Here is a 27,855-nt window from a genome sequence, read left to right on the forward strand (position 1 = left end):
TAAGTTTCTTGCCTTTGGAATCAATCCATCATCTCAGCTTCATATTTGCACCCCTTTATCTGTGAATCTCAAAGGTATTTGTTGAAAAAAATGAATGAAAGAAACAAGATCACCAAAGAAACAGAAAACACAAAAGGAAAACAGTCCTTGCCAACAGCCATTTTCACTGAATTCATTTCTTAAGCCATCACAGCTAATAACGTCATGTTAAGGCTACTCAATCAGTAACTAGAACTTAATGAGAGGGAAAATCTCATGTGGGTAAAATTACCAACAGAGGGAATTATTTTGTCCTCAATACAAAGATACAATAGAACTTTCCATGTGGGGATTTCAGAGAAAGCTTGCTCCCCCAGCTGACTCCTATAAAGAATGACTGTCAAATGGAGTCAAACCTTCTGCCAGAATTAACAGAGAATCCCTGTGAAAATCAGTGGCAAAGATCCACACACACCTCACACACATCCTGTGAAAGGAGCCCCAGAAACTGCATCCCTACCCTACACTAAAAAACGCTGCAGATAGTAGACTAAAATGACCTCACATCCTAGTAAAGAAAACTTCTTAGCATTTTTTTTCATAATCTCAGACAATACTGGTTGGCATGTAACTGGGTTTTTAACAGAAACTTCAAGTTTCAGGATTGATCCTCCTGTCAATATTCCCTAAAAGAGGGAGCTATATCTAGTTTCTGTGTGGCCACTGGAATTTACTAGAAAATGTGGTTGGTAGAGAGACAAAGAAAGTGTACATAATATAAAAATATAACGAGAAAAGTGTGGCCACAATAAGATGGTGTTGACAGCAGGGAGGAGCAAATAAGTGAATTAATGTGTCCGTGAGTGATATTGCGTCCATCTTCATACCTCTTGATGAATTTCCAGCACAGCAGACTTCCTGTCTGTGGTCACTGTGTGAAGCCTAGAAATAAGAAAAATGCAAGATGAAATAGACAGACAGACAGACAGACAGACAGACAGACAGATGATGTATATAGAGACCTGTACCATGTTCCCATATGTCAGCTTTACCACCAGGGACTCGAATTAGAAGAATTAGAGATTATGTGTAAGTCATTCCACTTAGAATACACACAATCACGTAACTCTTTGAGGGCAGAACTCTCTGAAACCAAAGTACTTGTGGATGAACTAGCTCTCAGCCATGAGCGTTCTCTAGACCTCAGTGACCATCCACCCCCCTGCTCCTCAGCCAGCCATCGAGGCTCCCCTGCTGCGAGAGTCTGAGCTGGAAAGACAGCACTGCAAACGAAAGCAGTCGGTGATGAGAATACTAGAGTTTAACCTTTGCTCAATCATAAGCAATCACAGAAGAAATCACTCTTATCACTCAGGCTCTACCCCCGTGTCTTCCAGACATTTCTTTTCCACCTAGATCAGCCTACCATGTCAAGTACCCAGTCACTCTCCATACAAGGCCTTACTGGTGTTTGTGGAGGCTGAGACGGAGATGTGGGCTTCTGAGGTGGCTCCACCTCACCCCCCGCCCCACGTTTTCCTTCCTCAACCTCTGCCTGGCTGGCTTTCAACGATGAATGAAGAATCTGTGCCTTTTCCCTTGGTTCATCAGCTTCTCTCCAACTCTCCCCAGTCTCTAGGAGTTGACCTTTTCAGGAACTGTTGAAGTTACTCAACTTAGGTTTCCCTCATCTCCTATTTCATAGATTCTCTTTGGTTATTTGAATTCAAAATACTTCCCAAGAAAATCTTCTCCCGTAAATGAGTACATTTCAGAGCTCAGAAATGCACAGAGTTGGGACCATAGCGCAAATAGAACAGCTCTTCCCTAATACGTGTGAGAATGTGGCTCAATTCCCAGTACCACATAAAAAGGAAAGCCCAGCATGAATTAATTGATCAATTAATTCCCTTGAATGTTCAGGTAGCTTATCAACCACTCGGGGCCTATCAGTTTCTATTGTTTTATGACAAGCTAAGGATCTCCAAAGTTCTCACTTGCTTTGCTTCTTAATGACAACCACGATCAATTAAACTCCATTTTATTCTTTACAAAGATGAAAAGTAAATTTCTGCTGACCAGCTTCCATCCTCTACTCTCTCCTGTGACAGGCCCTTCTAAATTCTATATCTTGATGCCTCTCCAGACTTGCCTCCTGGAAGATGCCTCTATGTCTAGTATCCCAAGTCTCCGTGATGATTCTACACTATTTTCCAACAGAAATTTCATAGAAAAGCAAAAAAATCTTTGTCTTGTTTGGCAGAGCAGTTGCTGGGTTTTCTCTGAAGGGGTTAATGAGGAGAGGTGAGCTGGGCTGGCTCTTGCCTGGCTGATTTTTCCAAAGCTCTGTGGACCGTTTCTCCACATAAATTTCCCTCTTCTCCTTCTTGGATTTTGAATATTTATGGGCTGCTCACATTGGAGAATGAAAGTACAGAACACAGAGCTTGTGTGAGGTGAAATTTGCTTCCAGCTATTCTTGTCAAGTTCTTGTCTCCTTTAAATGAAGAAGTATGCCATTATTTTCTCCCCCAAATCGTTCTACTAAAATTATTCTCTCTAGCTGCATTCATAATAAAGTATCAATAGCTGAGAAGGACAAAGGGCAATTGCTTCCTAAAATAGGTATAGTCTAGCATTTGGATTTCACAATTCAGTTCAACAGAAAAGGCATTAACACTCACAAGACAGCAAAAAAATAGATACACCAACAATTTCTACCTAGACCTTCTTTGCATATCCATTATTTATTTGTTACAGTTTCCTACCGTTGTCAGCTCATCCAGATCCTAGTCTGTAAGCACGGAATTTGTCCAAAAAGAAAGTTATCACAAATAGCTACATTCTCACTGGGCTTTTATATCCAAATTGTAGCTCTTGTCCCCTGCATCAATAACGACAATATCACTTTTATTTGTACATATTTTATCATCTTTCTTGTGAGCTCACATGGTAAGGAACTAAACTTCATAAGAGTTTTGTCACTTGCTCAAGCACAGAGATGGGACAAGACAAGACCTCTACTTCTTATAGCTTTCTGGCTGGCTCTTTTATTTTCTCTCTCTATTGTTCCCTAGTTGTTCCCTAGTTGTTCTTTGCACGTGAGTGCAAAGAATCCTGGAACCATCTCCCCTCCTCCGACTCCATCCTCAACTCAAAGAAATGAGCTGTCACATTCACATTTCACTCAAAGGCTCTTCTTGAGCAGGCACAGACATTTGTCTCCACAGCATTCTTTCTGTCTCTCTCTGTGTCTCTGTCTCCATCTCTGTGTCTCTGTCTCTCTCTGCCCCACCCTCTCTCTCTCTCTCCCTCTCTCTTTCTCTCTCTCTCTTCCCTCTCCCCATACTCTCTAGGCCTCTCTTGTTCTACAGAAGAAAAAGTTCTTGGTTTGCTCTGTAACCAAGGAGAGATACTTAAGCCATAATATTACTTGAATCCCAATTGCCTCACCTGACAAGAAGAAAGAATATAACTGGGATCTTGTGAGCCTAAAATGAAAACCCTTGCACACAGCAAAAGATCACCTCTTTCTCCCTCTTCCTTCCTGCCAACATTCGGTGCCTTAGCTACTAGTTGTGGTGCTCACGGCAACAAAAAAGCAAACCCATTCTTTTCTGAAAACTTAAGTTCAGATCAACGCCATGTGTCATGAGAAACTCTTGAAATAGAATGGATTCTGCCCCAGAGAAGGAATGGTTCAAAGCCACTGAGGACAGTTTGTAGTTTCTCCCATAGATGTAATGGTGTGGGATTTTGGTTGTTTCTGGATCAAAAACAGAATCACGTTTTTACTAATAGTGAAACAATAGATAATCAAATAACACAGGAAGCTGTAGTTTTAGGTGAAGGAAAGAGCTAGAATCCTTTTCCTCGCTGTCCTCTTCTCCCACCCCTGCATCTCAAGTTACTTGGTTGGAGAAACCTGGGGTCAGGAGGGCCGTGTCTCATCAGGCTCCAATCCTGACACGCCAGCAACCCCGAAGGGGCCGGAACCACACCACAGGCTCTGGCAACCTGGAAAGGATAATTCCTTTCCAGCTGTTGAAAGCAGAAAGAAAAGAAAAACAGAAAGAAATTACCTAAAGTCTTCCAGAGATTTCTTCTTGGTGGCTTTCAAGCGACCGTTGTGGCAGCAGGCGAATCTGTGGTCGATGACCTGGTAGATGATGGGGTTGTACATGGCCGCAGACTTGGCCAGCAAGGCTGGCACCACCGAGAGCTGGATGGGGATGGAGTCCGGCCTCCCGAAGGCCGACCACACCGACACCACGGCATATGGGATCCAGGCGATCAGGAAGCCAGCGCAGATGAGCATGGCCACCTGACACGACAGAGAGGAAGGGCACTGAAGAGCTCGCCAGTGGTAAGACTTTGGAAGACTTTGGATGGAGGGAGGGGGGAGACCAGGCCTCTCCTTCCCACCCCCAGAAACGTAGGCTCCTGTTTTCCCATTTATTTGACCCACAGCAGTCCTTTGAATTCCTCATGTCCTCGACCACTTTCTAGCCACTCTGTGCTGCACCCATCAAGGGTACCAGAAGCCCAAGACAACAACCCTAGAATAACTGTCAGGTCTTCGCCTGCACTTGGGGGCAGAAAAGAAAACTATGGTAAACAAAATGACACCAGTTCTCCTGAGCTTTCCAATCTCCTCAATCCACATTCGCTTAAAGATTCTGCAGAAAATGTATTTGCCATGATGAAATGTGAAACCATCTCCATTTGCCCCAGGAAACTGAGAGCCTCTGCTTGCTTTTTGAAATTCTCACACGCATTTCCTTCAAGGATTTCTATTAAATAGTATTTCTCTTGGGTGACGTTTTTCTTTTAAGTTGGAGTCTCAGACCATGAAAATTCACCAGCTATCAAACAAATCAGTTATTCAGCTTCAACCAAAGTGGTGTAGGTCTATAAAATGAGATTTTTCCAGGATGTATTCTTCTATCATGCAAAATTATAATTTCCTGAGGGCCTCTTAGTTTTGGACCAAGGAATAATTAGAAATGCAATATTGAACACCCTCATAAATTTTCATCATCTCTAACAATCCATTCAATAATGCAATTCTAATTACTGTCTTCTGGCTACCTACTTGGCCCCTATTAAATACCTCACTTTGGACCAACAAAACCTTTTAACAAATGCTTTGAGCAAAACTCTATGTCAATGGCTGTAGGAAACTGTGATATGCCTTCAAACTAGAGTGCTCTCCTTGATGAATGCAAATAACTGTGAATCTCAGAGAAGAAAATGCTAGCCTACTGGGCAAATTAAGAAGTTCCATGGAAGATATAGCATATTACTGGCACTGTGCCAAAAGTATGTGGAAGTGATAATGCTGAGACCCTCATGATCAGAGGTACAGACAAGAATGAGGGAGGTGTGTGCAGAAACTCGAGCAATTCACTCTGATAATGAGAAAGCAACAAAGGGAGATGAGGCTGCAAAGAAAAATTACATTCATCCACTCAGGGTTCTGTATAACACATTACTGAGCTAGCTCTTAATTCATTGAGGCAGTGGAAGATTTATGCCCAGAATACATGATGAAACCTCTGCTCAGGAAGATTAACCCAGAAAGCAAAGTGGAGCAGGAAAAGGAAATAGCAGGTAAAAAGATTATTAGTCCCTCCTTCAGCCAACAATCTCTTCCTTCAGCCAGCAATGGACAAAGTCAAGCGCATCTCTGCTCACAAGAGTAGAATTTCCACTCAGCAGATTTGTTCAGGCACTGTCTAAACAGGAGGGGGCATTAATTAGAGTACAAAAAAAAAAACCCAGCAAACATTTCACTTTTCTGTTTGCCTTTAATCTGTCCAGTGAGTCATTTACATTAGTAACCTCAGCTTGTCTCTACCTCTCAGGACTTTAAGGAGCTGATGCCATGAGTGTCACATGATTTACATTAGTAACCTCAGCTTGTCTCTACCTCCCAGGACTTTAAGGAGCTGATGGCATGAGTGTCACATGACACTTCATTCTGACCAGTCAGAGAACTACATGCCCCAGGCTGCCATACTGAACAATGAGCTTGACCCATTTCACTTCTGGAATTTAAAAACCTTTCCATGTATTTTTCAGTTCCCTAAAACCTTTGGAAGGTGTCAGAATAACACTATCTGAGGCCACATTGTGCTCTCTTTCTCTAACTTAAGGGGAAATAGCAATTCCCAGACTCAGGTTCATGACAGGCTATGTGGAAGACCTGTGGTGAGCTGTAAGACAGCGGTGAAAGCAGCCATATTTGTGATGTTTTGCTTTTCTTTATTTTCAGAGTCAACTGGACGTGGCTTTCTTGCCACCAAGTTGTGTGTGCATTTTAACATAAGCATTCGTGGGAGCAGAATCGTTAGGCAAGAAGACTTACATAGCCTCATTCTCTGGCCCATAGCACAACCTTCTGGGGTAAGAATAAGCCTTGGGATTGAATTCAGTGAATGGTAGAGCAAGTTTGAAGCACTGGATTGGATTTCTAGCACCACTAAAAAGTAAACCAAATACTATGGAAGTCAGTATGGAGTTCTCTCAAAAAAAAAAATAGAATTACCCTATAAACAAGTAATTTCACCCTTGGGCATGTATCCCAGAGATTGTAGATTGGGACACAGTAAAGGCACCTGAACATCCATGTTCATCACAGCACTCTTCAACAGGGCTGAGTCGCGGAAACAGCCCCAATGCCCTACAATGGACAAATGGATCAATATATCTTAACTAATTGAATGTCAGAAACATGTCTTGTGTGAGAGGAGGGAAGGGTTGGGGTAGAAGAATGCAGAGAGGTATGGTGAGAAAGATGGCCAAAATATTCAATATGTCCAAGTGAAAAAAGACCTAAGAGCGCACAGAGGTAGAACATCTGCCTAGCACATATGGGGCACAAATTTTAAAGTCTAATAAACATTCCATAAAATCAGAACCAGGGAGAAAAGCCTGGATCCTAAAATCCTGCACAATATTCTTTGTCTTTCTGAAGTAAATCAAGAGTTTAAACGGGACACATTTATTTTCTACCACTTCACTTTAAGACATACTGTGCAAAATATCCAGTGGTTAAAAATTAAAGTATTTCTGACATATACTCCACAAAAGTTTCAAAAACTTTCATGTTGCATTCCCTTTTTCCAGAGCTTTCTACTTGGCTTCACCTTTTTGTAAGTCTGTCCCTCACTTTTGTGAATTCTAAAACTGTATTGAATTCCCCAAACTTACCTTCCAAATACCCATACAGCAGTTTCAACAAAGGAACTTGTGCCATCCAAGTCTTCTGGTTATATTATTTTCTCCTCATTTCACTTTCAGCCCTGCCTTTTGGTTCATTGGCAAAGCATTAAAACTTCAAATCCATAAATTAGGCAGTTTTGTGGGAGAAAATTCACAGAATATGTGCTTAGCTGCTACAAAAAGATTCATGCATCTGCAACTCAGTTCCTTTTAAAGAAATCTTGCTACAGAGGGACCCAGAGAAATCAGTATTTCCCAACTCTAGTTCAAACTGGCATGAAGGATCCCAAAAGCAAGGTTATCCATAGTTACTCATTCCAACCCCAGTGAATTAACTAGTTAAAGCAACGAAAGAGCCATGGGGTTGGAAGCACATTGGGTGCTTTACATGTAGTTCTGGTTCTGTCTCTGGGTGCAGCACATCCCAGCCTTCCAGCAGGCCCGGGTCTGCGGAGGGGGATCCTACCCCACCCTTCCTAGGTGTATGAAATGCTATGAAAGTATGAGAATGTCACCAGCTCCTGGATACCCTGTCATCTCAGACATGGCTCATCCTCATTCATTCCCTGTCTCTCCATGCCAGGCAGACAGCTCCTCCCATCAGGTTCCTTCACCCAGATATGAGTCAGACTTCAGCCTTCTGGAAGCTACCTTGAATAACCAAATAGATGAAAAGACATGGAATAGATATGGAAGTAAAAGCTTAAAAGGAGGACCACAGTAACTGCATGAATGGAACCAGTGATAGACATGCATTTAAGTGTCTCTGAGATAAGGTCAATATCACAAGAGAAGGGCCAAGGGGGAGGGTCCTGGCCTGCCTCTGGGGAGCATGTGACTGGCAGGAGCACAAGGATGCAGTATTTGACTCTGCTGCCTTGCGTCTACTTACCAACTATGTGGATGTACTCTTCACCCTTAGGAAAACGTCATTAAAAGATAGCAGTGGAGTAGTAAAAATCAGTTCTGAGGCCGCTGCCTTCCACAGGGAGGAGAATCTGTCACTGAGCCACAGTACTAACAGAAACTCAGTGCTTGATAACTTAAACACTGTGGTCCTCAAATGATACGCACGCAAACAGGGTGGTGACTTGGAGCTATATTTCAACAACTGAAGCATGTCTACTTTGCATTTTTCCTTTCTTCTATTTCCCCCATGGAATAATAAGAAGGACTCACTCTCATAGTCTCCTCTAAAAACCACACACACACACACACACACACACACACACACACACACACACTGAGGTCTTTGCTGCACCTGCCATATGTTAACTCTGATGTGAACCAAGCTGATAACATAAATTCCTACTAACGATTGAAAAGAAGATCTCTACATTTTCCAGTTTCTATTTTCTCAAATCTTAAACTACTCTGGAAACAAGGAAGTGGCAATTCAAGAGAGAAGAAGCAAAGGCGGTCACGTCACTCTGTGCGCCTATGTTTTGGAGTTATGACCTAAAACTCAGCACACACGTGTTCTCTGCCTAGACTGTGGTTGAGTGGAAGGACAAGTAGCAATGTACAAGAATCCTGCATGGAAGGGGGGAATAGGGCAGCTTCCTGTTCATTGTACTGCCCGGGGGCCCTCGGTAGGAAACTGCTTAGACAGGAACAATACTCAGGTTGATAGCCGCCCCCCCACCTCCACCGCCCTGAGTGTGGTGGGGGAGGCAGGGTAGTCATGCTCTCTACCTCTATATGTAATTGAACGAATATAATTACTTTTATAGAAGCACCACATTTTAAAAACAATTGTTAAAATATCATTTAATTCCTTTCTTCCATCCCGTTTCACAGATGAGAAAAGTAAAGCCTGGGAAACTTGAATGGCTTGCTAGCAAATGACTCCGTCAAGACCTGAGTTGCAAGTACTATAACTGCTTTTGGATTTAGATAAAGGCTGCTGGACCCCACCGAGCATCGCTGGAAATGCCACACTTAGAATGGAAACCCAGTGTCCAGAAACGATACTCAAACCTATGCATGAAAACCACTTCTGACGTGCGCCTCTCTGCTGCTGCAGCCAAGACCTGGGGACATAACTCAGCCCTGGAGCTGGAAGCAGCTGGTGGCTGTCACTGACCACACCCAAGCTGCAGAGGCTGGGGCCTGGGAAACGGGGGGGGGGGGGACTTTTTAGAGTGTTATAAGTTCAGGGCTGTGTAGCTCTGTCTTCTCCTTATTCTTCATACAGATATTGACACTCTCCAACACGAAAGGAATTCAGCCACTGGTGACCTGAAGAAATAACAAATGTTGATTCTGCAAGCCTTCATAGAAGGCTTGGGCCCAGCTGGAGTGACCACTGGCCACACACCATTGATGAAGTCAGGCTAGCTGAACCTCCTTGGCTTCTATGCTATAGATTGTATCTGATCCTCCAGGACACACAACGTGATCAGAAACACTGGGTTTCCCTGCAGGCTTTACTGAACACTCAGTGTAGGCACTGTGCAAATAAATAAGTCTGTAATTGTACATTAACTGGATATTTGATAACTTCTGAGAAGGAAATGGACATGGTTAAAGGAAACATTCTAATAGGAAGATTAAATCCCATTTTGGGAATGATTCTCTGGAAAGTGACATTGAATTTAAGAACAACTAAGAAGAGCAAAGAAAGCTAATAAGTGGGCTAAATAGTATTTAAAAAGCAATACATGTTTGTTTTGTTTCCTTCTTGTTCTCTATGTGCATGTATCTGTCTTTGAGAGGGCAAGGGGAGGCACAGAAATGGAGCAGTGGACAAATGCAGCAGGGGACACAATGTTGAAAACGAACTGTACAACTTGTAGTGGGTACGGAAGGGGAAAACCGGGAGAGAGTGAGGGAAGGGCAGACATTGTCTAGAATGAAATGTATTCACTACCAGCTGCCCTTACAATCCACACAGAAGATTCCCTGAACCTCATCCTTCTTGATAAATGACATGCAAAGAGCATCGAACAAGAAGAGACATTAACGCTAAACAGTATTATAGCTTATAGTCATAAAAAAAAAAATGCTTGAGGGGCCGGGAGTTTGGCCTAGTGGTAGAGCGCTTGCCTAGCATGCACAAAGGCCCGAGTTCGATACTACATACATACAAAAAAGCTGGAATGGTGCTGAGGCTCAGGTGGTAGAGTTCTAACCTTGAGAAAGTCCAAGGACAGTGCTCAGGCCCTGAGCTCAAGCCCAGGACTGGCAAAAAAAAAAAAAAAAAAAAAGCTTGACAATCAATGGGGAAAAGAAAGCAACACGAAGGGAAATGTTCCATCCAGTATGAAAGGGATTGAGGCACTCTACTTTTACATCACATGCAAGAAAAAATAAAAGATGACAAATACATGAGTCCATGTGAAAAGTGCCACTAGAGTTGACATGCTGAGGGCTCTGATAGCATGGGGATATCACCAGCTACAGAGAAGCCTTTCTTAGAGAAAGGAGGAACAATGAGAGAAAACCAGGTACCTACTAGATCTGTGTCCTCACTGGAGGTCCAGGTATTGTGTGTAATTGATGTGAATAGAAAACCAGTATCTAATGTAAGGCCATATAGTATAACGCTAAATGAAAGGACCTCCAAGATATAGAAACAAAAGCCATATAATTCATGATTGTTGTCCTTAATGTACTATATTGTCCCTCATCTCTTTTTGTTGTCCCCTGGTTATCTCATATTGTTACAGTATTTTATCTTGTTTTCTGATATATTGTACATATGCTTATTTGGTTATTTGAAATTGGATAGAGAAGGAGGGAAAACAAGATAAGGGGTGGGGGTAGAGGGAGGGAAATAGGGACCAAGACTTGAAAAAGGGTATCAATGTTTGTGAAGTAATGCACCTTCTATCTGGTAAATATAATGTAACCCTTCTATTAATTACAATAAAAATATATGGAAAAATATATGGAAAAAAAGAAAACCAGCATCTACAGCATGATAATATTTGGGATAAAAAAACATAATTTAGATTCCTGGTATTGTTTTCCCATCTCACCACCATTCAGCAGCCACAATGTTCTTTACATTGTATGGATTTTTTCTTCACTAAGAGAAATACTCAGAGCAATAAAACATTTATTTATTCTCAGCTTCTCAGTTTTAAAATATAAATATAAATATAGTTTCAAAATATAAATCTAAATACAGAAGAGAGAGAGAGAGAGAGAGAGAGAGAGAGAGAGAGAGAGAAAGTGATTCAAATGTAAAATGTTTTGAGTGGAGTAGGGAAATTCTCTGAACATCCACAGCTAGAATCCTAAAGGATTACAAGCATTAAGATTGTTCTAAGTAGTTAAGATGAGGCACATAGGAACCAGAGCCAGCTTTCCATTCTATTCGCTAAAGGGTCTGCAGCCCAAAGACAAGAGGAGACATGAGAGGGGCTGGTGATTGACCTTGAGAAAGAGGTCAATTAGATCTTAGCTTACTGAGTTGGCTACCAGTAGAGAAGCAGTAGAGCCCTTGATCTATTGTAGCAATAGAAGAATATCCATCTCATGTTCTCACCACACTCCTAATACGCACTGACAAGGTTATGGGAGAAAGAAAAGACTGAAATGATGGCCGAAAGATACCTCACCACTGGGATAAAGAATATGTAAAAGGAATTAAAAATCTCTGCAAAGGCCAATGGTGACACACTAAGCCAGGATCACCAGCTCACTACCTCCATGTGTGAAAATCAACCTGGAACAAAAAGTAACTCTGGGAAGACGAAGAAAAACTCTGGGTCTACGGAGTTGATCCTAATCAATATGAAACCTGTGTAACAGAACCACATGGAGACATAAAAGTGAGATTATTGAACAGAAATATGAAGAAAGTCTGAGCTTATGTCTGTCTATTTCTATGTCTATAGGCCATGAAATGTCAATCTGCTATAAAATTCAGCAAAACCATCATTTAAAAAAAAACCAATTAATTAGAGGGAAATGACCAACAGGAAAAGGCTGCAGGTTAGGTGTAGACCAATGCCAATTTTTTTAGCTTGACGAGATCGGACGGGCAGAAGGAGGCCTAGAAAATAACCTAGCAAGAAATAATTAAACTATGCAGAAAAGCAAATGATTTGGGTCCTAAACTCTTGGCTTTTTAAGTAATAAGCTTTTATACTAGGCTGTTGGGCAGATTAGACACAGCAAGTAAATAAGCAATTGTCAATGCCCAGGCAGCAGGTGAATTGAGAAAAAGACTTCCAGGGGTCGGGGCGGGGGGGGGGGGGGAGGAAATGGGGACAAAAGATATGAGAAGGGGTATCAATATGTGAGAAGTAATGCACTTACTACCTGACGAATAAAACTGTACTCCCTCTATACATTATCCTGACAATAAAAAATAATACAATAATTAAAATGGCTATTGAGTCAACAAAAGAAAAAGACGTTGAAGACTTTTAAAAAGTTCCACTATGAGACAATTTCTTCTTCCTTTCACTTAGTAGAAACAAGTCAAGGCTCAGATGTGAATAGTGATTAACAGTAATAGAATTTTAGGACATATGTCACAGGAAAAATTTGTTTATACTTTAATTAAACCACTGCTTTAAAGGCTTTAGCAAGGGTACCTTAAAACTGTAGAGAAAAGGAGAAACTGATTCCTTTGACATCCACTATGTAACCAGAAGCAGACCAGTAGGCTTTATCTCAGAATTTCTCCAATAACACAACAAAATAAGTATGACTGTTCTTGTAGCACAAGAGAGGAAATGGGCAATTCAAGGAAGCCAAGATTCTAACTCTGGGTCACAAATGAGATGTTCCTGGTAGGAAAAAAGTCCTGATCTGTCGTCAAACTGGGTGCTCTGTTCCTGGCATCACAATTTCTACGATACTGCCAAGTCTAAAGCTCGGGTTGACCCTGGAACTCAACCCTGCAGAAATTGTTCTTGTGTTAGGAAAAACTCCCCACCTGGGGAGAGTGCTGCCATGGCGTTTCCTCCATGAGTCATCTGAGCGGCAGAATGTCCTTCATAATATTCACAACACATCTAAGCAAGACGATAGAAACGCAGCGAGGCGTGTTCTCTGATTCACCACAATCTATTTTTGTATGTGTGGTGGTACTGGGATCTGAACTCAGCCTGCTAAGCACTTTACTCCATTCCACACCCACCCATAATCATCACCAGGGGGGTGCATTTTTATCAAATCGGCGGGTATTTTTAAATATACGTGTGACAGAGGGAGACAGAATGAGCAAGACACAGAGACAGACAGGAAAATGATGTGGCCAAGGCCAGGTTCCAAAGCAAAGACAAAGGCACAGGATCCCAGGTTTTGTTTTCATTCCCAGCATCTCCTGGGGCCTTGAACTCAGGGCCAGGGCACTGTCCTTGGGCTTTCTCGAGGCTGGCGCTCTACCACTTGAGCCACAGCACCGCCTCAGGCTTTGTCTGGGTAGGAGGCAGCGAGGCCTGGAACCCAGGGCTTGGAGCCTGCCCGGCGGGCGCACCCTGGGGACCTGCCCCGAGGTGGGCCGCGCTCACCTTGGTCAGCTTCACCTCCAGCACGTGGCTGCCGTGGACCCGGCTGTCGAAGTGAGCCACTTCTTTGGAGGAAGACTTGACCTTGGCGATGATCTTGGCGTAGGAGAACACGATCACCGCGGTTGGGAGCAGGAGGCAGAAGAAGAGGATGTTGAGGATGAACACCTGGCCCCCGAGCGAGGCCTGCGCCAGCCACCAGTCCAGGGTGCACGAGGTGCCGAAGGGCTCCGGCGCATAGTCTCCCAGGCCCACCAAGGGCATGGTGGTCCAGAAGGAAGCGTAGGCCCAGATGGCGGCCAGGCAGATGTAGGCGTGCTTCCTCTTCAGCCAAACCCCTGGAGGTGGAAAGGAGATGTGACCCCGGGGTACTCTGCCCTGCACCCGAATGCCTCCCCTCGACACGCCAAATGCCACCTCCAAGGATGGATCCACCGAATTCTGGGAGGCCTTTCTCCAGGAGAATATCCACAGAAATGGTTCCTGCTACGCTGCTGGGAGCGTTGGGAAGCACAAAAGGCGAGCTCTGGGGACATGGAAGAGTAAAAAAGAGATGGTTCTGAAGACCACGGGGGCCTTGGCAAGACAGCTAAAAGCACATTAGTGCCATACCAAGAGTAACTGGGAGAGATGGGGGGGATACATCCTTCGTGTCTCATGTCTTATTTTTTGTTGTTTTGTTTTGTTTTTGCCACTGCTGGAATTTGAATTCAAGGCCTGGGTGCTGTCCCTGACCACATTGTGCTCAAGGCTAGCACTCCTCTGCTCTCAGCCACGCAGTGCTGTTTTTGGTTTTTTGGTGGTTAATGGGAGATAAGAGTCTCACAGGACTTTCTTGCTGGGCTGTGAATGAACTATGATCCTCAGATCTCAGCCTCCTGAGTAGCTAGGATTATAGGCATGAGCCACTTGGTACCTTACTTCTTTAAAATACTCTTCTTCTCCAAAGCTATTATATCTCTAACATCCTTTGTCCTCTCCAGAGCTTGGTGATAACGGGCTAGTGAGATGTGATGGGTATGTGATCCTGCTAAGGAGAATGATTGCACTTAGTGATTTCTAGAGATTTCGAATCTTCAAATGCTCTTGGCAGGCCATCAGGATGGGAGAGGCAGAGAAGCTAAGCAGAACACAGCAAGGACTGCAAAGGTAATTCTGTGAAGATACTTTCAGGAAGGGGAAAGTGAACTCCATTTTTTTTTTCAGCTCCAGTCCCCTTAACCAAAGGGAATTCTAATTAGAAGAAACAGTGCAGTCATCTTTAAAATGTTAAGGAAAAAAAAAGCACTAGTGATCTTTTTCCAAAATTCAACTCAACCACTGAAGACAGGTCAGCCAGATTTTGCATTGCAATTGACATAGGAAATCCACAGCTCATCTCACATAAAGAAAGGCTGGGTATGGCATTGTACTGCTTCAATTTTATAATATCAATAAAAACTCAATTATTTCTTCAGTACAAACTCACAGTCTGCCTCTGTTTGGGGTCAGAAGACCCTGACTCCACTGATTTTGATACTTAATCTTCTCTCCTAGATACCTAGTGTTCTAACCATGAAAGGTTAAGCATCAATACAGTGCTTGCAGGTTTTAATCAAGCTTAAACGAAATAGTCATAAGGAGCCTGTGCTGTAAACTATTAAGTTCTGCTTATGTTAAGTGTTTATTGTGTGTGTCTCATTTAGTACTAACAATAACTATATCGATTTCTCCTAAGCTATATTGTCCCCACCTTTTTTCTTCAAATATAGGGCATTTGGTTTCATTTCTCAAGCACAACCAAATAAATTAGGGCAGCAATTACAGAGTCACGACTCAGGTCCACTTTTGGTTATCCAACACAATGCCTACATCATTGGCAGAGATAATCACACGGCCGGGTAAGAGTGTGCAGTGTGCTTAGTCGGAGGTACACAAAGCATTCCCGGTGAGGGTTACTTTACTTAGTGAGATGTTTCATACTTACGTTCGAGTAGGGTGAAATGCTGTCAAGTACAGGAGGGAGGAGATTAGCAGATTTGTTCTGTGTTGCTCCAGAAGTCAAAACTAGGACCAATGGGTGGAGGTTACTGGGAAGCAGTTTTTGTCTCAATATAAGGAAGAATAACATTGTAACAACCACAGGATGGGCTGCCTGGTGCAGGAGTAAACTCCCCACACTGCTCACTGGAATTCACCAGGAAGAGGCTCAGTGGGTATCTCTCAGGGAGTGCCTGACACCGGTTTGCCACATTACATGGGAGAAAGACCTTCATGTCCCCTAGTGGCTTTCTAGCTCCAACATAGAACACTGTGGGGGCTTAAGAGTTCATCAGATTAAATGATGAAGGAGGATTATGATTCAGCCCTAGGAGCTAGGATATCCAGGCACCTCCCCTCCTTCGGTGCTAGGCATTGTCCTCTCTTGAACTGACACAAAAGCTTAAGCTCGGGGAAAATACTCTAAAGGCATAGACAGGAAGTTTACTATTCCTCAAAGAACCTCAAGAAGTTGAGCTTTTTAGGCTCCTCATCTATAAAGCGTTTCATTACATCTGAAATAGGCTTGGCATGTCTGAAAACAGGACGGTGAAAAGAAAGACTGTGATGTCAGCTAGAAGGTGTGGAAGGACATCTTATTGGAAACTTTGATTCCAGTGTTTCCATACTTTGATGTAAATGTTTAGGAAAAGAGATGCAAATGTTATTTTTAAGAGTACTGGATCATGAAGACAGCAGTTTATGAATGTCGCCTCTATGACACCCATCCCATACATGGTCTCCTCAGAACGTAGGGACTATAAAGTTTTATAATAATATAAAAGGAAATGCTACCACAGTGAGGGTGATAGGTGATGATTCATGCCTTGGTTTCCTGGACATAATCTGTCTCCATGGTACCAGACACTCGGATTATTAGCTTGATAATCAAAGCAGATGGATGCAGAGAGAACCAAAAATCATCCCTGGTTATGCTCAGCTCTCAAATATGAAACTTAAATGCACCAAATTTTCTTTGACTGGCTCAGTAAATTTCCAGAAGTGAACATAATAAAAAGTTATTCTTAACAGTAGAATGATTTACAACGTTTGACCTCTGGGAGGGGAAAAAAAATGTGTGTACTATTGTCTCAGCTTCACCTTCCCCAATTTGCTTCGTCATCTTTCCACCTACAAATGCCACCAAAAAAAAAAAGTCCTGAGCAATATTTCTGTGTGTGTTTCTTTTCATGTTCGAGCAGCTACCTGGCTTTCTGAACTTGAAGGTGAAAATGTTGGAATACCTCATCTCTAAAATCTTAAGAGCTAAGTCCAAAGAAGAATCACAAACAGCTTTGCTTATAGTTGTTAACTACATCAAACTTAATATCCCATCGATGCAGCTTTTATTTGTTGTTTGCTTGCATGACACAATATAGTAGAAGCTTCTGCTTCCTACAAGGAAGTGATACCTTTAAAAAAATAAGTGGTGCAGCCCCAAATCAGGCATTATTATAAAAACAGTATTAGAAGAAAGCTACATTGGTACAAGTCAAACCCTTCAATATATAATAGAACAGGAGAGGCTATCGATAGAAAGTCTAGGTTTCTGAGGTTATGAACAATTTTTATTTATTTAACTGGGTGAAATACATACAGTTGTGACACTCAATCTATCTTTGATTATTGGGATGGGGGAATGAGAAACGTGGTAACTTACCATAAGATAGATAGCAGATTTTCAGGTATCGATCCAGGCTAACAGCAGTCATGGTGATAAGACTTCCACAGCCAAAGAAAAATCCAGCCCATCCATACCAGCGACAGCCAATCCAGCCAAACACCCAGCGGTGACAGAAACAAGAGATGATGGTGAACGGCTTGCCTACAACTAAAGCAACAAGATTATGTCACAAGAAGTTTCTCGAAGTTCAACCCTCCTACGTCACCTCACCAGGTCCCTCTACCCTGAAGCACAGGGCTAAGTGGAGAAAGAAACATTATTACACACAAAAGTTCTGTGTCAAGAGCATTCTGGTAGGCATCTCTGAATAAACTGAGCTGGGAACCAACCAAAGTGGTTTAAAATCATCCCAAGAACCAATGATCATGAAAGAAGATTCTAGAAACAAAAAATGCTTTTGCGTGGTTATTACCACAGAGAACCATCCAAGACACCAGCTTTGGTGAGCACAAGAGAGCTATGTCATTTCAGTGGGCGGTGACAACAACCAATTCCCCCTCAGGGTTTTCCTGAAGTGGGCCTTTCTATGCCTAAGAGAAAACCACGACATAGCCACAGTAAGCCATGTGAGAGAACATTCCTTCCTCCTTCGTTTTCTCCTCTGACTTCCCCCAAAGCTCCATTCATTCCCCCTTTTAGGTCAGATATTCAAGACGATGCATTACCAACACTATCGGCGGGAACAAGGCTTTACATGATACGCTTTCATTCAACCACCAAGAGCAAACCGGGGTTCCACTCAACTGGGATCTCATGAGTTGGCCTCCAAAACAAAGAGATAAACCAACATACACAGACTATTCAGTCATGCTGGGAAAGTGATCGGTTATATGCATTTCTTAGCAGTCAAAATTTAACCCTCTAAATACTTCCTGACTCTAAAGTCAGGAAAGAAATTAGCATTGTATGCCATAGTGTTTTCTAAATATGTTCACTATAGAATCCATTTTCTATTATCTCCATTACTCCTTACATTGCAAAGTCAAGTCTTACTGAACTTGAAAATATATATATATATATAGATCCTTAGAGTAAAAAGACTTTATTCCTGGACTAAGGAGGAATTTAGTGCAAGGTAGTCTTACTGTGTACATGCATATCTACAACCAATCAGAATTTCTGCCCCACATCTGATAATTTAATGAACAATGAGAGGCTGCTATGTAGTTTTAGTGATTTGCTAATAATTATCTTTTTTCTAATTCATTGTTTTTCTTATTTTATCACAGTGTCTACCATTCCCAGTACCATATTAAATAGAAGTCATGTCAATGTATGTGAGTAATGTTTAAACAATTCATCAATGACTGTGACATTACCATTTATTAGGCAAAGAAAGTGGTCTCCAGGGAGAGTTTGTTAGTTAAGTATTCTTTATCAGAAATGTGTGATTTTACCAAATGCTTTTTTCTGAATCTACTAAAGTAACTGGGAGATTTTTCTTCTCATTGAAATGACTAGCAAAGACTTCCAATAGATTATCATGCTGATACATACATACATTCCTGGGACATGCACTGCCCTTTCACAACTAAACTTGCCACAAAACAGTCTGCCCGTGGAGGAAGGAAGAAATGAAGGAGAGAATGAAGCACCTTCTATTGATAAGCACAGAGCAAGATGCAGGAGGTCGAGATTGACAGGTTGTTTTCTAGTACAGAAAGCCAACAAAAAGAAAAGTCTTCAGGCCCAGAATTCAAGCCCCACGATCAACAAAAATAAAAGGAAGGAAGGAAGAAAGGAAGGAAGGAAGGAAGGAAGGAAGGAAGGAAGGAAGGAAGGAAGGAAGGGAAAGAAAGAAAGAAAGAAAGAAAGAAAGAAAGAAAGAAAGAAAGAAAGAAAAGAAAAGAAAGAAAGAAAGAAAGAAAAGAAAGAGGAAAGTCTGAATTACAGGATATGGAGTGTCTGAGACTGGACGTGGTTGGTGGCTCATCCCTGAAGTCCAGTCAATGAGAGGCTGAGTCAGAAGGGTCAGGAGTTTGACCTGTCCTTTTCCCTTCTCTCCCCAAACAGATATGCTAATACAGAGCAGAATATAGAGTTCAAATTTGTTGTTTGAACCAAGGCGGAAGCAATTAAGTCGATGGTCAAATCCACTAGCTGGAAGCCAAGCAAATATATAAAGAGAAAGGCCAGAAAGAGGGGCCAGTAAATGATGGAGTGAACGTAGCCCCTGCTGTTTGCAAGGGCCACGGGTTAACAAACACTGTCTCAGGTTTCCTGCTAGAGTAAAACTTTCCACGAGCCTTGGGGATTCCTGTTTGATCCACCCGGAGTGCACACAGTTGTTAGGTTTGCTTGTATTCATTTTCCCCTTTATTCCAGCACATATTCTCGATGGAAAGTCATTGCCAAGGAATAGTTGCACATCTAATGCTGAGCAGGTGCTCCCTTAAAATGTTGATGGAACCGAGATGGCCACAGAGAAAAACAGACAGAAAATTGTAGGATGCATTGGAAGACTCCATGTATCATAAATGCTCACTCATGAGTGATCTAGATTAATGAGAGAAAACTCACATGGGAGAAAAAAAAAAAAACTTGATGGGCTGTTCTTTGTGCACTGGCCAGCAGATTGATAGCTGTAAACATGTCCAGCCCATCACACCAATTAAGGACATTTTTATTCAAAGCTAGCACAATTTGGCTTTAAGGTGGTACTGGTTTGACTCACTGGAGAAGAATATAGCTGAAATGACAGGTTTTATTCAGGCAGGCATTTCATCCCCCTACCAGGGAGAAGCTTCCAGGAGCCTTTGAGTGAGAGGATCCAGAAAGCTACCGTTTCTGTTGCGGCACTGCCATCGTGTGGCAGTTTTCAAAACTGTAGTCATTTTATAATCTGAGAATTTGTCCTCATTGCTGTCACAGAAAAGAGGCCTCCAACCATGACCTTTCACCCTAAGAGCTCCTGGTATATACGCCAGTCCTCCATGAGAAAAGACTTCCCAGATAACTAACACCAGCAAGCTCTCCCAAAGAGGACAACACAGCCAAAGCTATGCAAGAGCAACTGCTTGAGCAATAGTAAAGGAGGCTTCTTTTTACAAACCAGTGGCAGTAGGAAAAAAATGTTTTTATGGAGCAACGAGATCAGAAAGCACTTTGAAAGGGAGCCATTGAATGGAAAATTGCTAAAAGGTTTCTAGTGGTAAGAAAAACAACCCTGATGTCCTATAATAGAGTGGATTGAAAAAACATGTGGTACTTATACACCTCACACAGCCATTCGAAAAAATATTATGTCATTTGCAGGGAAGTGGATGAACCTAGAACAAATCATATTAATGAAGTAAGCGTTGGTTACCTAACTTGTTTTCTCTTATATGTGGACACTATACCTAAACTACACCAGGACATGATAATTATACAGGACGACATAGCGTGAGACTGAAGGAGGATACTCTTAGGGGAGGAACACAGAGGCACAAGGCCTATTGCATAAAGTGCTGTTCATCAAAATGAACTCCAGAAAATGAAAAAAAGAGAGTTTTTCGTTGTTGTTGCTTGTGGTTTCCTTTCGCTGTGTCTTGTTTGTTCCTTTACCTGTCTTTGGGAGGGGAAGGGGGGCCCAGGAAGAACAAAGCAGCAGTGGCACTCACCAGACTCAACCTTGAAAAAGAACTATACAATTTATAGGTGGGGCTGGGAGGGGAAAACTGGGAGAAAGCAAGGGAAGGGGTGACATTGTCCAGAAAGAAATTTACTCTTGCCTTATGTAACTGTAACCCTTCTGTATATTATCTTTTAATTTTTTAATACAACAACCCTCCCTTTTCCCCCACAAGTAAACCAAAAACTTTGTTTCCCTGGCACTAGTATCCTAAGAATCCTAAGACTATCAGCCAAATAAAAGTTGGAATCCAAAGAAATTACCAGTGTACAGATGGCTATACATTGAAGTTTTATGGAAGAAGGTTATGGTCTGTTGCTTGCCCAAACATCATGATAGTTATAGTTAAAGAGACATGTCATTGCTATTCCTCCCTGCTGGGTTATTGCTTAAATCAAAGGAGCAAGAAAGAAATCAGTAGTTCTTGATTTTGTTTGCATATTAACTTTCTTGGAAATTCTAGTTTTAAATATCCAAATGCTCAGGTAACATTCTCAACCACTTAAATCAAAATTTCTGGTTATGATTCCAGGATGAAAAAAGTTTAAAGTTCTTACAACTGAATTTTATAATTTTATGTAGGCTGACTTGAAACTAGGGAACCAGAAGCTTCCTGTGAAACTGATCAGTCCTTAAGTCATACTCAAATACTCTTTTTTTTTTTTTGCCAGTCCTGGGCTTGACTCAGGGCCTGAGCACTGTCCTCCATCTTTCTCAAGGCTAGAGCTCTACCACTTGAGCCTCAGCACCACTTCTGGCTTTTTTCTATGTATGTGGTACCAAGGAATCGAACCTGGGTCTTCATGCATGCTAGGCAAGCACTTTAACCACTAGGCCAAACTCCCGGCCCTCAAATACTCTTATAAGGAGTCTTCCCTCCTCTTATAATCATTTCTCGCCCGTCTTTGGTTGTCATTAACCATTTGAGACGCCTTGTCCCCTTAGTTTATTTTCACCAGACTTTCACGATGGTGAGGTGGGTGGGAAGGAGGAGGGACATCAGAATGGCCTGCAGCTTCCTGTAGTAGGTTTCTGATTTCTGAATCATTGAGCTATATGAGGCATATATGCTATTACAAATTGTGTCTTCATCCTTTCGCATGTCTGGTACACAGATAATACTCAAGAACTGTGAAACGAATGACCTTCTTGCATACAGCATTCTGCAAGGGGAGCGGGTGTGGGAAAAAGCCAACTCTGAGCCAGTGAGTGATTGAGAATGGGGAACAGTTTACCTGAAATTCCCAGATCACAGACAGCTAGATTAATCGTCATGATCTCCGCAGGTCTCAGCTTCTTCTTTCGTCTAGAAGACATATAAAGGACATAGCCATTTCCAAATGTGGATAGAATCCCTACAAGGAAAAAAACAAAAACAGTTCCCATTGTTAAAAACTAGAATTCGTGCTTACTCAGATACGAAACACTTCTCAATTTCAAAAATGGACACCTTCGGTTTAGAGGGCAATGAGAGGACTTTAGATAAAAATCTAAATCAAGAAGATGAGATTAAAAAAAGGATGAATTGTGAGTGACAGTCAAGGGATGGGTTGCCTTGGAACTGATAGGAACTGAACTTACCCAGAAAAGGAACCACTAACTTCCCAGAGAGGCTCACAAGGATACGGGAATCCCGATGGTCAGTTCTTGTACAGGCCCCCACGCTGGAGTATTTGCCTCCGCCATTTCCATAGATCATTAGCTTTATAAAGAATTCCCTCCCTCCTACAAGTGGGGTCAGTCCCTTGCTTCTTGGTCAAGTCTAAAGAGGAAGCCAGCCAGCAGAGGTGACTTCGGCCGGGAACCAGGCAAGGCTGGTGTGATCCCGTGCATGGAAGGGGCAATTTCCTGGACTCAGGTCCCAGGACTTTGACCCCTGAGGAGCTAGGCATGCTGGATATCTGGCAGACAGGACAGCCTTTGGCTGCTCTTGGCCTAGATATCAAGGGTGGGTAGGTGCTGATCGTAACATGGGAACTGCCCCTCCCACCAAAGGGGAGAGAAAGTGTCCCTCACCCCATCAAACCTATCAGCAATGGCATCCATGTGCTCCCGCTTTTGCAATATTACACTTTATCAATGACTAATCACCTTTGGTATTACAATGAAACTGTTCACAAAGCTTCTACAAACCCAGTTTAAATCCAATATAAAAAGACCCAATCCCTACTGACTGTATTTAAGAAAAGAATACACCTACTTCCAAAGCTTAACATGTAGAGTAGATTTCCTCAGGAATTCTTGCTTCATAGTGTAGCTGTGTGTAAATGAGAATCTGGTACAGCTGCCTTTAGTAGTAAGGAATAAGGAGAGTATTAACAGGAGAGACCCAGATTTTTCTACTGTAATTTCTATTTTAATTTCTCCACCACAATTCACTGGGGGTAGGGAGGGGAGCCAGGGGGAGCAAGGAAAGGACGGGCATGACTCTGATGGTGTGAAACCACCAGGAACCGGCCTCATTGGGCTCCAAAAACTTGACTCCCTGGAGGCAATGCTGCTTCCTGCTCCCTGAAAGTCTCTTTCGCTTTCTTAAAGCAGAAGAGGAGGAAAATAGAGATTGTGGAGTCGTGAAGCAAACCAACTAAAATGAGACTCATGTTTCATTAGAGGAAACCATCTAGCAAGGCACACTGGGAAAATGAAGTGTGTAATTAAATATTTCCATCTAGGTTGTATCCAAGAAGGAGATTAAGAACATGAGATGAGCATATGCATTCAATGTATCTATGGCTCGTTTAACCACCCTTTAACTAGAGATCTTTTTGACACTATTTGTTTTCCTGCTTTTCCTTCCTTGAGTTTTGTTCATTAACTCTACCTCAGAGGTTTTCACCCAGTGCCCAAAGCAACTCTCTATTAAGATGGTATATAATTTTGTAAAAATTCCACAGGCAACCTGACTTGTAGATGACCATTAAGAGAAAGTAAAATTTATTTCACAAAGCTAGTGAATGGGAAATAAGATTGAGAAGATCGAGACTACGGGGTGGATATTGTAAAAGTTTGGATTCTTCTTACCAATAGAGAAACATCTCAAACGGAGGTTGTTAATAAACTGGGCTGTCTATCAGAGTGGAGAAGGGAAATGGGTCTCCTGCATTTCAAATTCACTTCTGGTGAAGGTCGCTAAGACCATTATTCCTTCTAGGCTGTCTCCTTAAAAGGAATCCAGCCAGGAGCCAGTGGCTCATTCCTATAACCTAGCCAGCCACTCAGGAGGCTGAGATCTGCAGATGAAAGCTGAAAGTCAGCCTGGGCAGAAAGTCTATATGAAAAACTTTTATCTGAAGATACTTAACTACCAAAACGCTATAAGCAGAACTGTGATTCAAGTGGTAGAGTGCCAGCCTTGAGTGAAAAAGCTGAGAGATAATGCCCGAGTTCTAAGTTCCAGCTCCAGTACTGGTGCATGCACGCGCGCGCACACACACACACACACACACACACACACACACAGAATTACACATTTACACAAGTGTATCTGTCCTAAGAAATAGTGGCTAGCAAACATTGGGTCAAAACAAAGAACCAAAGGAAAGTGAACTCAGCCAACAGCCCCTCAAATGACTCAGCCTCACTTTATTCCTTTCTTGGGTTTGATTCCACCCCCAGCTTCCCAAGTCACTTGATGTTCTGTTGGTTTGGAGCTTCTTTCTAGACCTGATTTTCTAGATTCATCCTAGCACACAGGCGTCTAGACATAGTTACAATTCCTCTCCTAACCCCCACAGGCACCAAGACGTTCGCCTGATCTCCACCCACCATTCTCGCCTTGCATGCCGCAGCCATCCCTCCTCACAGAGCCAGGACTGGAAGAATGGCTGTCCCTGTGTCATATTGCTTGATTCGCTGTCACAGATTAAATATGTTACTTTCCGATAAATTCCTTGCGATTAAGGCAACTTGTGAGATGCCTGTTTGTCTGCCTTGTTCTGATTATCAAAAATACTTGAGCTTACTAAAATTGCCGTGTAGATACTATGATACAATGGTCTTCATTCCAGCATTCTATTTCTGCTCCATTCCCAGCAATTTCATGGTGGCCAAGAAGGAGTGCTTTTTCCTTTTATATTTGTGTTGGAATTTAATTAGATTTCAATCAGTAAAATGCTAGCTAACAAGAAAGACAATCACCCAGGGAATCACTGCAAAATTTCTGATTCAATCTCAAAGATTCCTTTGGCCTCAAGCACTGACCATAAAGGGATCTCAACAATTTTCTAATGAGTTTTGTTTTTTTCTAATTTCAGGAATTAAATGAAATTCTTTACCAACAATAAATAAATGAGAGGGGGAAATAAACAAAAGAAAAAAGTGGAAGGAACAAGGAAGGAAAGAAAAGAAAGAGACAAAGGAGAGAGAAAAAGACAGAGGGCCCCTTGAGAAAGAAGCTTGACTCAACATCTGAAAAGATTAAAGGCGGAGAAACCTAAAGATACAACCCACCTGCAAACTGGTCACCCAAATTTAAAATAGCAACTTCAATCTTAAAAAAAAAGTATTGCAGTTAATTCTTACTTGTGTTCACTGTCTATACTAATGCACTCCAAATGACAGATTGCAAACCAGAAAAGTGGACTATTTTATTTTAAGCAAAGTGAAAGGATACAGGCAAATTAATTTTAACTGCTTCATACCTAACTTAATATGAGATATTCAGATTATTATGTGTGTTCAACCAGTAAACAATTTCTTTTAGCAATGAGATGTTTTTAACCTGGGGTTTTTCTGACCCTAAGCTGTCAGAGCATCATGGGTTTCCATGCCACAGCTCCGTTCTTGTTGGAATTCACCAGCATGGTTCAGGAGCGACTGTGACCTTTACTTCAAGCAAATGGGGCAAGTGCATCCCTCTGGGAATGCTATGCACAAATCTTCCCACCCTGACTGACTTCCAGTGACCAATAATCTCATCAATGGAGCTACTTTGGGGAAGAGCCAATGCAGAGTATCTACAGTTAATATTTCACTGGGCCAGAGTTTCCTCAATTAGAAGAGGAAGCAGAGCTTGACAATTTCTATGGTTCATTTTGATTCTCAAAATCATAAATCAAAAGTATTTTAAGCATAATATATCATTTTTTTAAATTTTATATTCCAACAAGAATCCTACTAGTAAAATAACCAAAGTGAATGCACTCTCAAGTTGATTTTTCTATAAATGTTCTTTTGCTCCATGGAATATTTGTCCCCAAGAATGATAATAATGATCATTTCTATGATATTTATGGAATGCCAAAATGTCGTGCCATCTTCCCGCTCTTTGGCTCCACTAAAAGAACAGAAAAACAAACTCATGCAGGTGTTACAAGCATTTTTGCAAAATCAACATCTCAGCCTGTGCATTTTCTAAAAACAGCCTTTACAAGAGAAGAAGGAAGGGAGCTTACCGATTACGGTTAGGTAAAAGCCAGCCACTATATCCGCTTCCCAGGAAAGCTTAGAGGCAAAGGGATCCTCGTCTGGAACGTAGTGTGGCCGGCGGCCCTCGTCCTGGGTCTCAGCAGTGTGGTTTAAGGCCATGTCGTTCTCAAGCCACCAGGATGATTCTGAAAAGCAAATTAGAACCTCATCGGACCTGAATAATAAGCTTCCATCATTTCATCACCCTTCCTTCTCTTACGGGCCCTCTATGACTCTCTACTCCATAACTGGTGTGGACTTGAGCATTTGTCTTCAAAGAACCTCATATAACAACATGTTCAAGTGTCGCTCACACTTACCTCTGACCTCCGTTAAGTGAGTAAGAGATTGAAACCAGGCAGTCCAGCTGTTTCTGAACAATTTCTGTCTGAAGCTAAGCTAACCAAAAGTTCGTATTGGCTATAGATACTGCCTGGCTTTTCATCATCTGTTGGCTTATTTTCTGATTGTCAAGAAGCACGATTTCTCCAGTCAATGAGCTTTCAAGTTTTGCCGATGGAGGAAATACCTCTAACTAAGCAGACCAGACAGAAAGATGGACAACCATTTCAACAACTGAAACTAATGGCTGAGAGGGTGGCTGACATTATCCTGAAACTTGGGGCCATTTCGGAAAGAATTTAGTCTTGGTGTGACAGGCTGGGCTCGCACAAGGAGATATGATTCTGGAGTTTCCTGTAGCAGAAAGCAACTTGATTATTTCTTCCTACCGCTCACATCATCGACAGAATTCCCCGGATTTGTGAATGGTTTGAATTTGGGGAATAAAAGACTTACAGGAAATCTCTGGTGGGTGCCCCGTGCAAATAAAAGCCACATGCTATCTGTCCTTTTAGTGGGTCCCCCCTGCTCTGAGGATGATTGTTGGCACTTGGCTTATAAAAAGGTAATGAAGGTTTCCAGCCCCCCCTAGCCTGGCTTCTTTCAGAAGTCACCAGCAGGTGCCACTGCTGGGCGTTCTGGGAAAAGAGCAGCCTGGAAGCAGCAAGGAGCAGACCATGGAGGCAATCCGCTATCTCCAATGGAGACAGGTCCACCCTTCCCTGCCTGGGGACTTCCATTGCAGCAGACTTTCTAGTGGATGGGGCTAGCACCTACATCCAAGCATACTTTGATGCCAGGGGGTCTCTGTGGGTAATGTCTGTTCATGTGCTAACACCCTGGCTTGCCAAGCCCCTGTGCATCAGGCTCCATTCAGTCAAAGCTGCCCTTGACCTCTCCAACTCGGACTCGCCCCAGACTCCTTCCCAGTCCTGGCGTCCCATCCAACACAGGCTCACAAGATGAAGGTCAGCGTCGGCTTTCACGCTCGCCCTCTGACCTAGAGCACATTCCTTCATCGCCTGTGTATGTACAACCGCTTCCAATTATTCTTCCCCATCCCTCTTGCATACTCCCATAGTACAAGGAGACAATGGACTGGAAAGAAAACTGTA

At 42.4% G+C, this 27,855-nt stretch overlaps 1 protein-coding gene across 1 annotated transcript; it reads right to left on the reverse strand.

Annotated features, from left to right (window-relative positions):
* Positions 1-840: 840 nt before the first annotated feature.
* On the reverse strand, positions 841-26,518 carry Opn5 (opsin 5). Its single transcript, XM_090355294.1, has 6 exons — positions 26,386-26,518; positions 22,228-22,347; positions 17,356-17,526; positions 13,680-14,014; positions 4,062-4,303; positions 841-921 (listed from the first exon to the last, which is right to left on the reverse strand). The coding sequence occupies exons 1-6, from the start codon at positions 26,516-26,518 to the stop codon at positions 861-863; spliced, it is 1,062 nt and encodes a 353-aa protein (XP_090211420.1). The 3' UTR covers positions 841-860.
* Between the last annotated feature and the right edge of the window lie 1,337 nt (positions 26,519-27,855).

This window comes from Megascapheus bottae, chromosome 22, assembly GCF_031878675.1.
Source record: "Megascapheus bottae isolate mThoBot1 chromosome 22, mThoBot2.hap1, whole genome shotgun sequence".
In the NCBI taxonomy this organism is placed as follows: domain Eukaryota; kingdom Metazoa; phylum Chordata; class Mammalia; order Rodentia; family Geomyidae; genus Megascapheus; species Megascapheus bottae.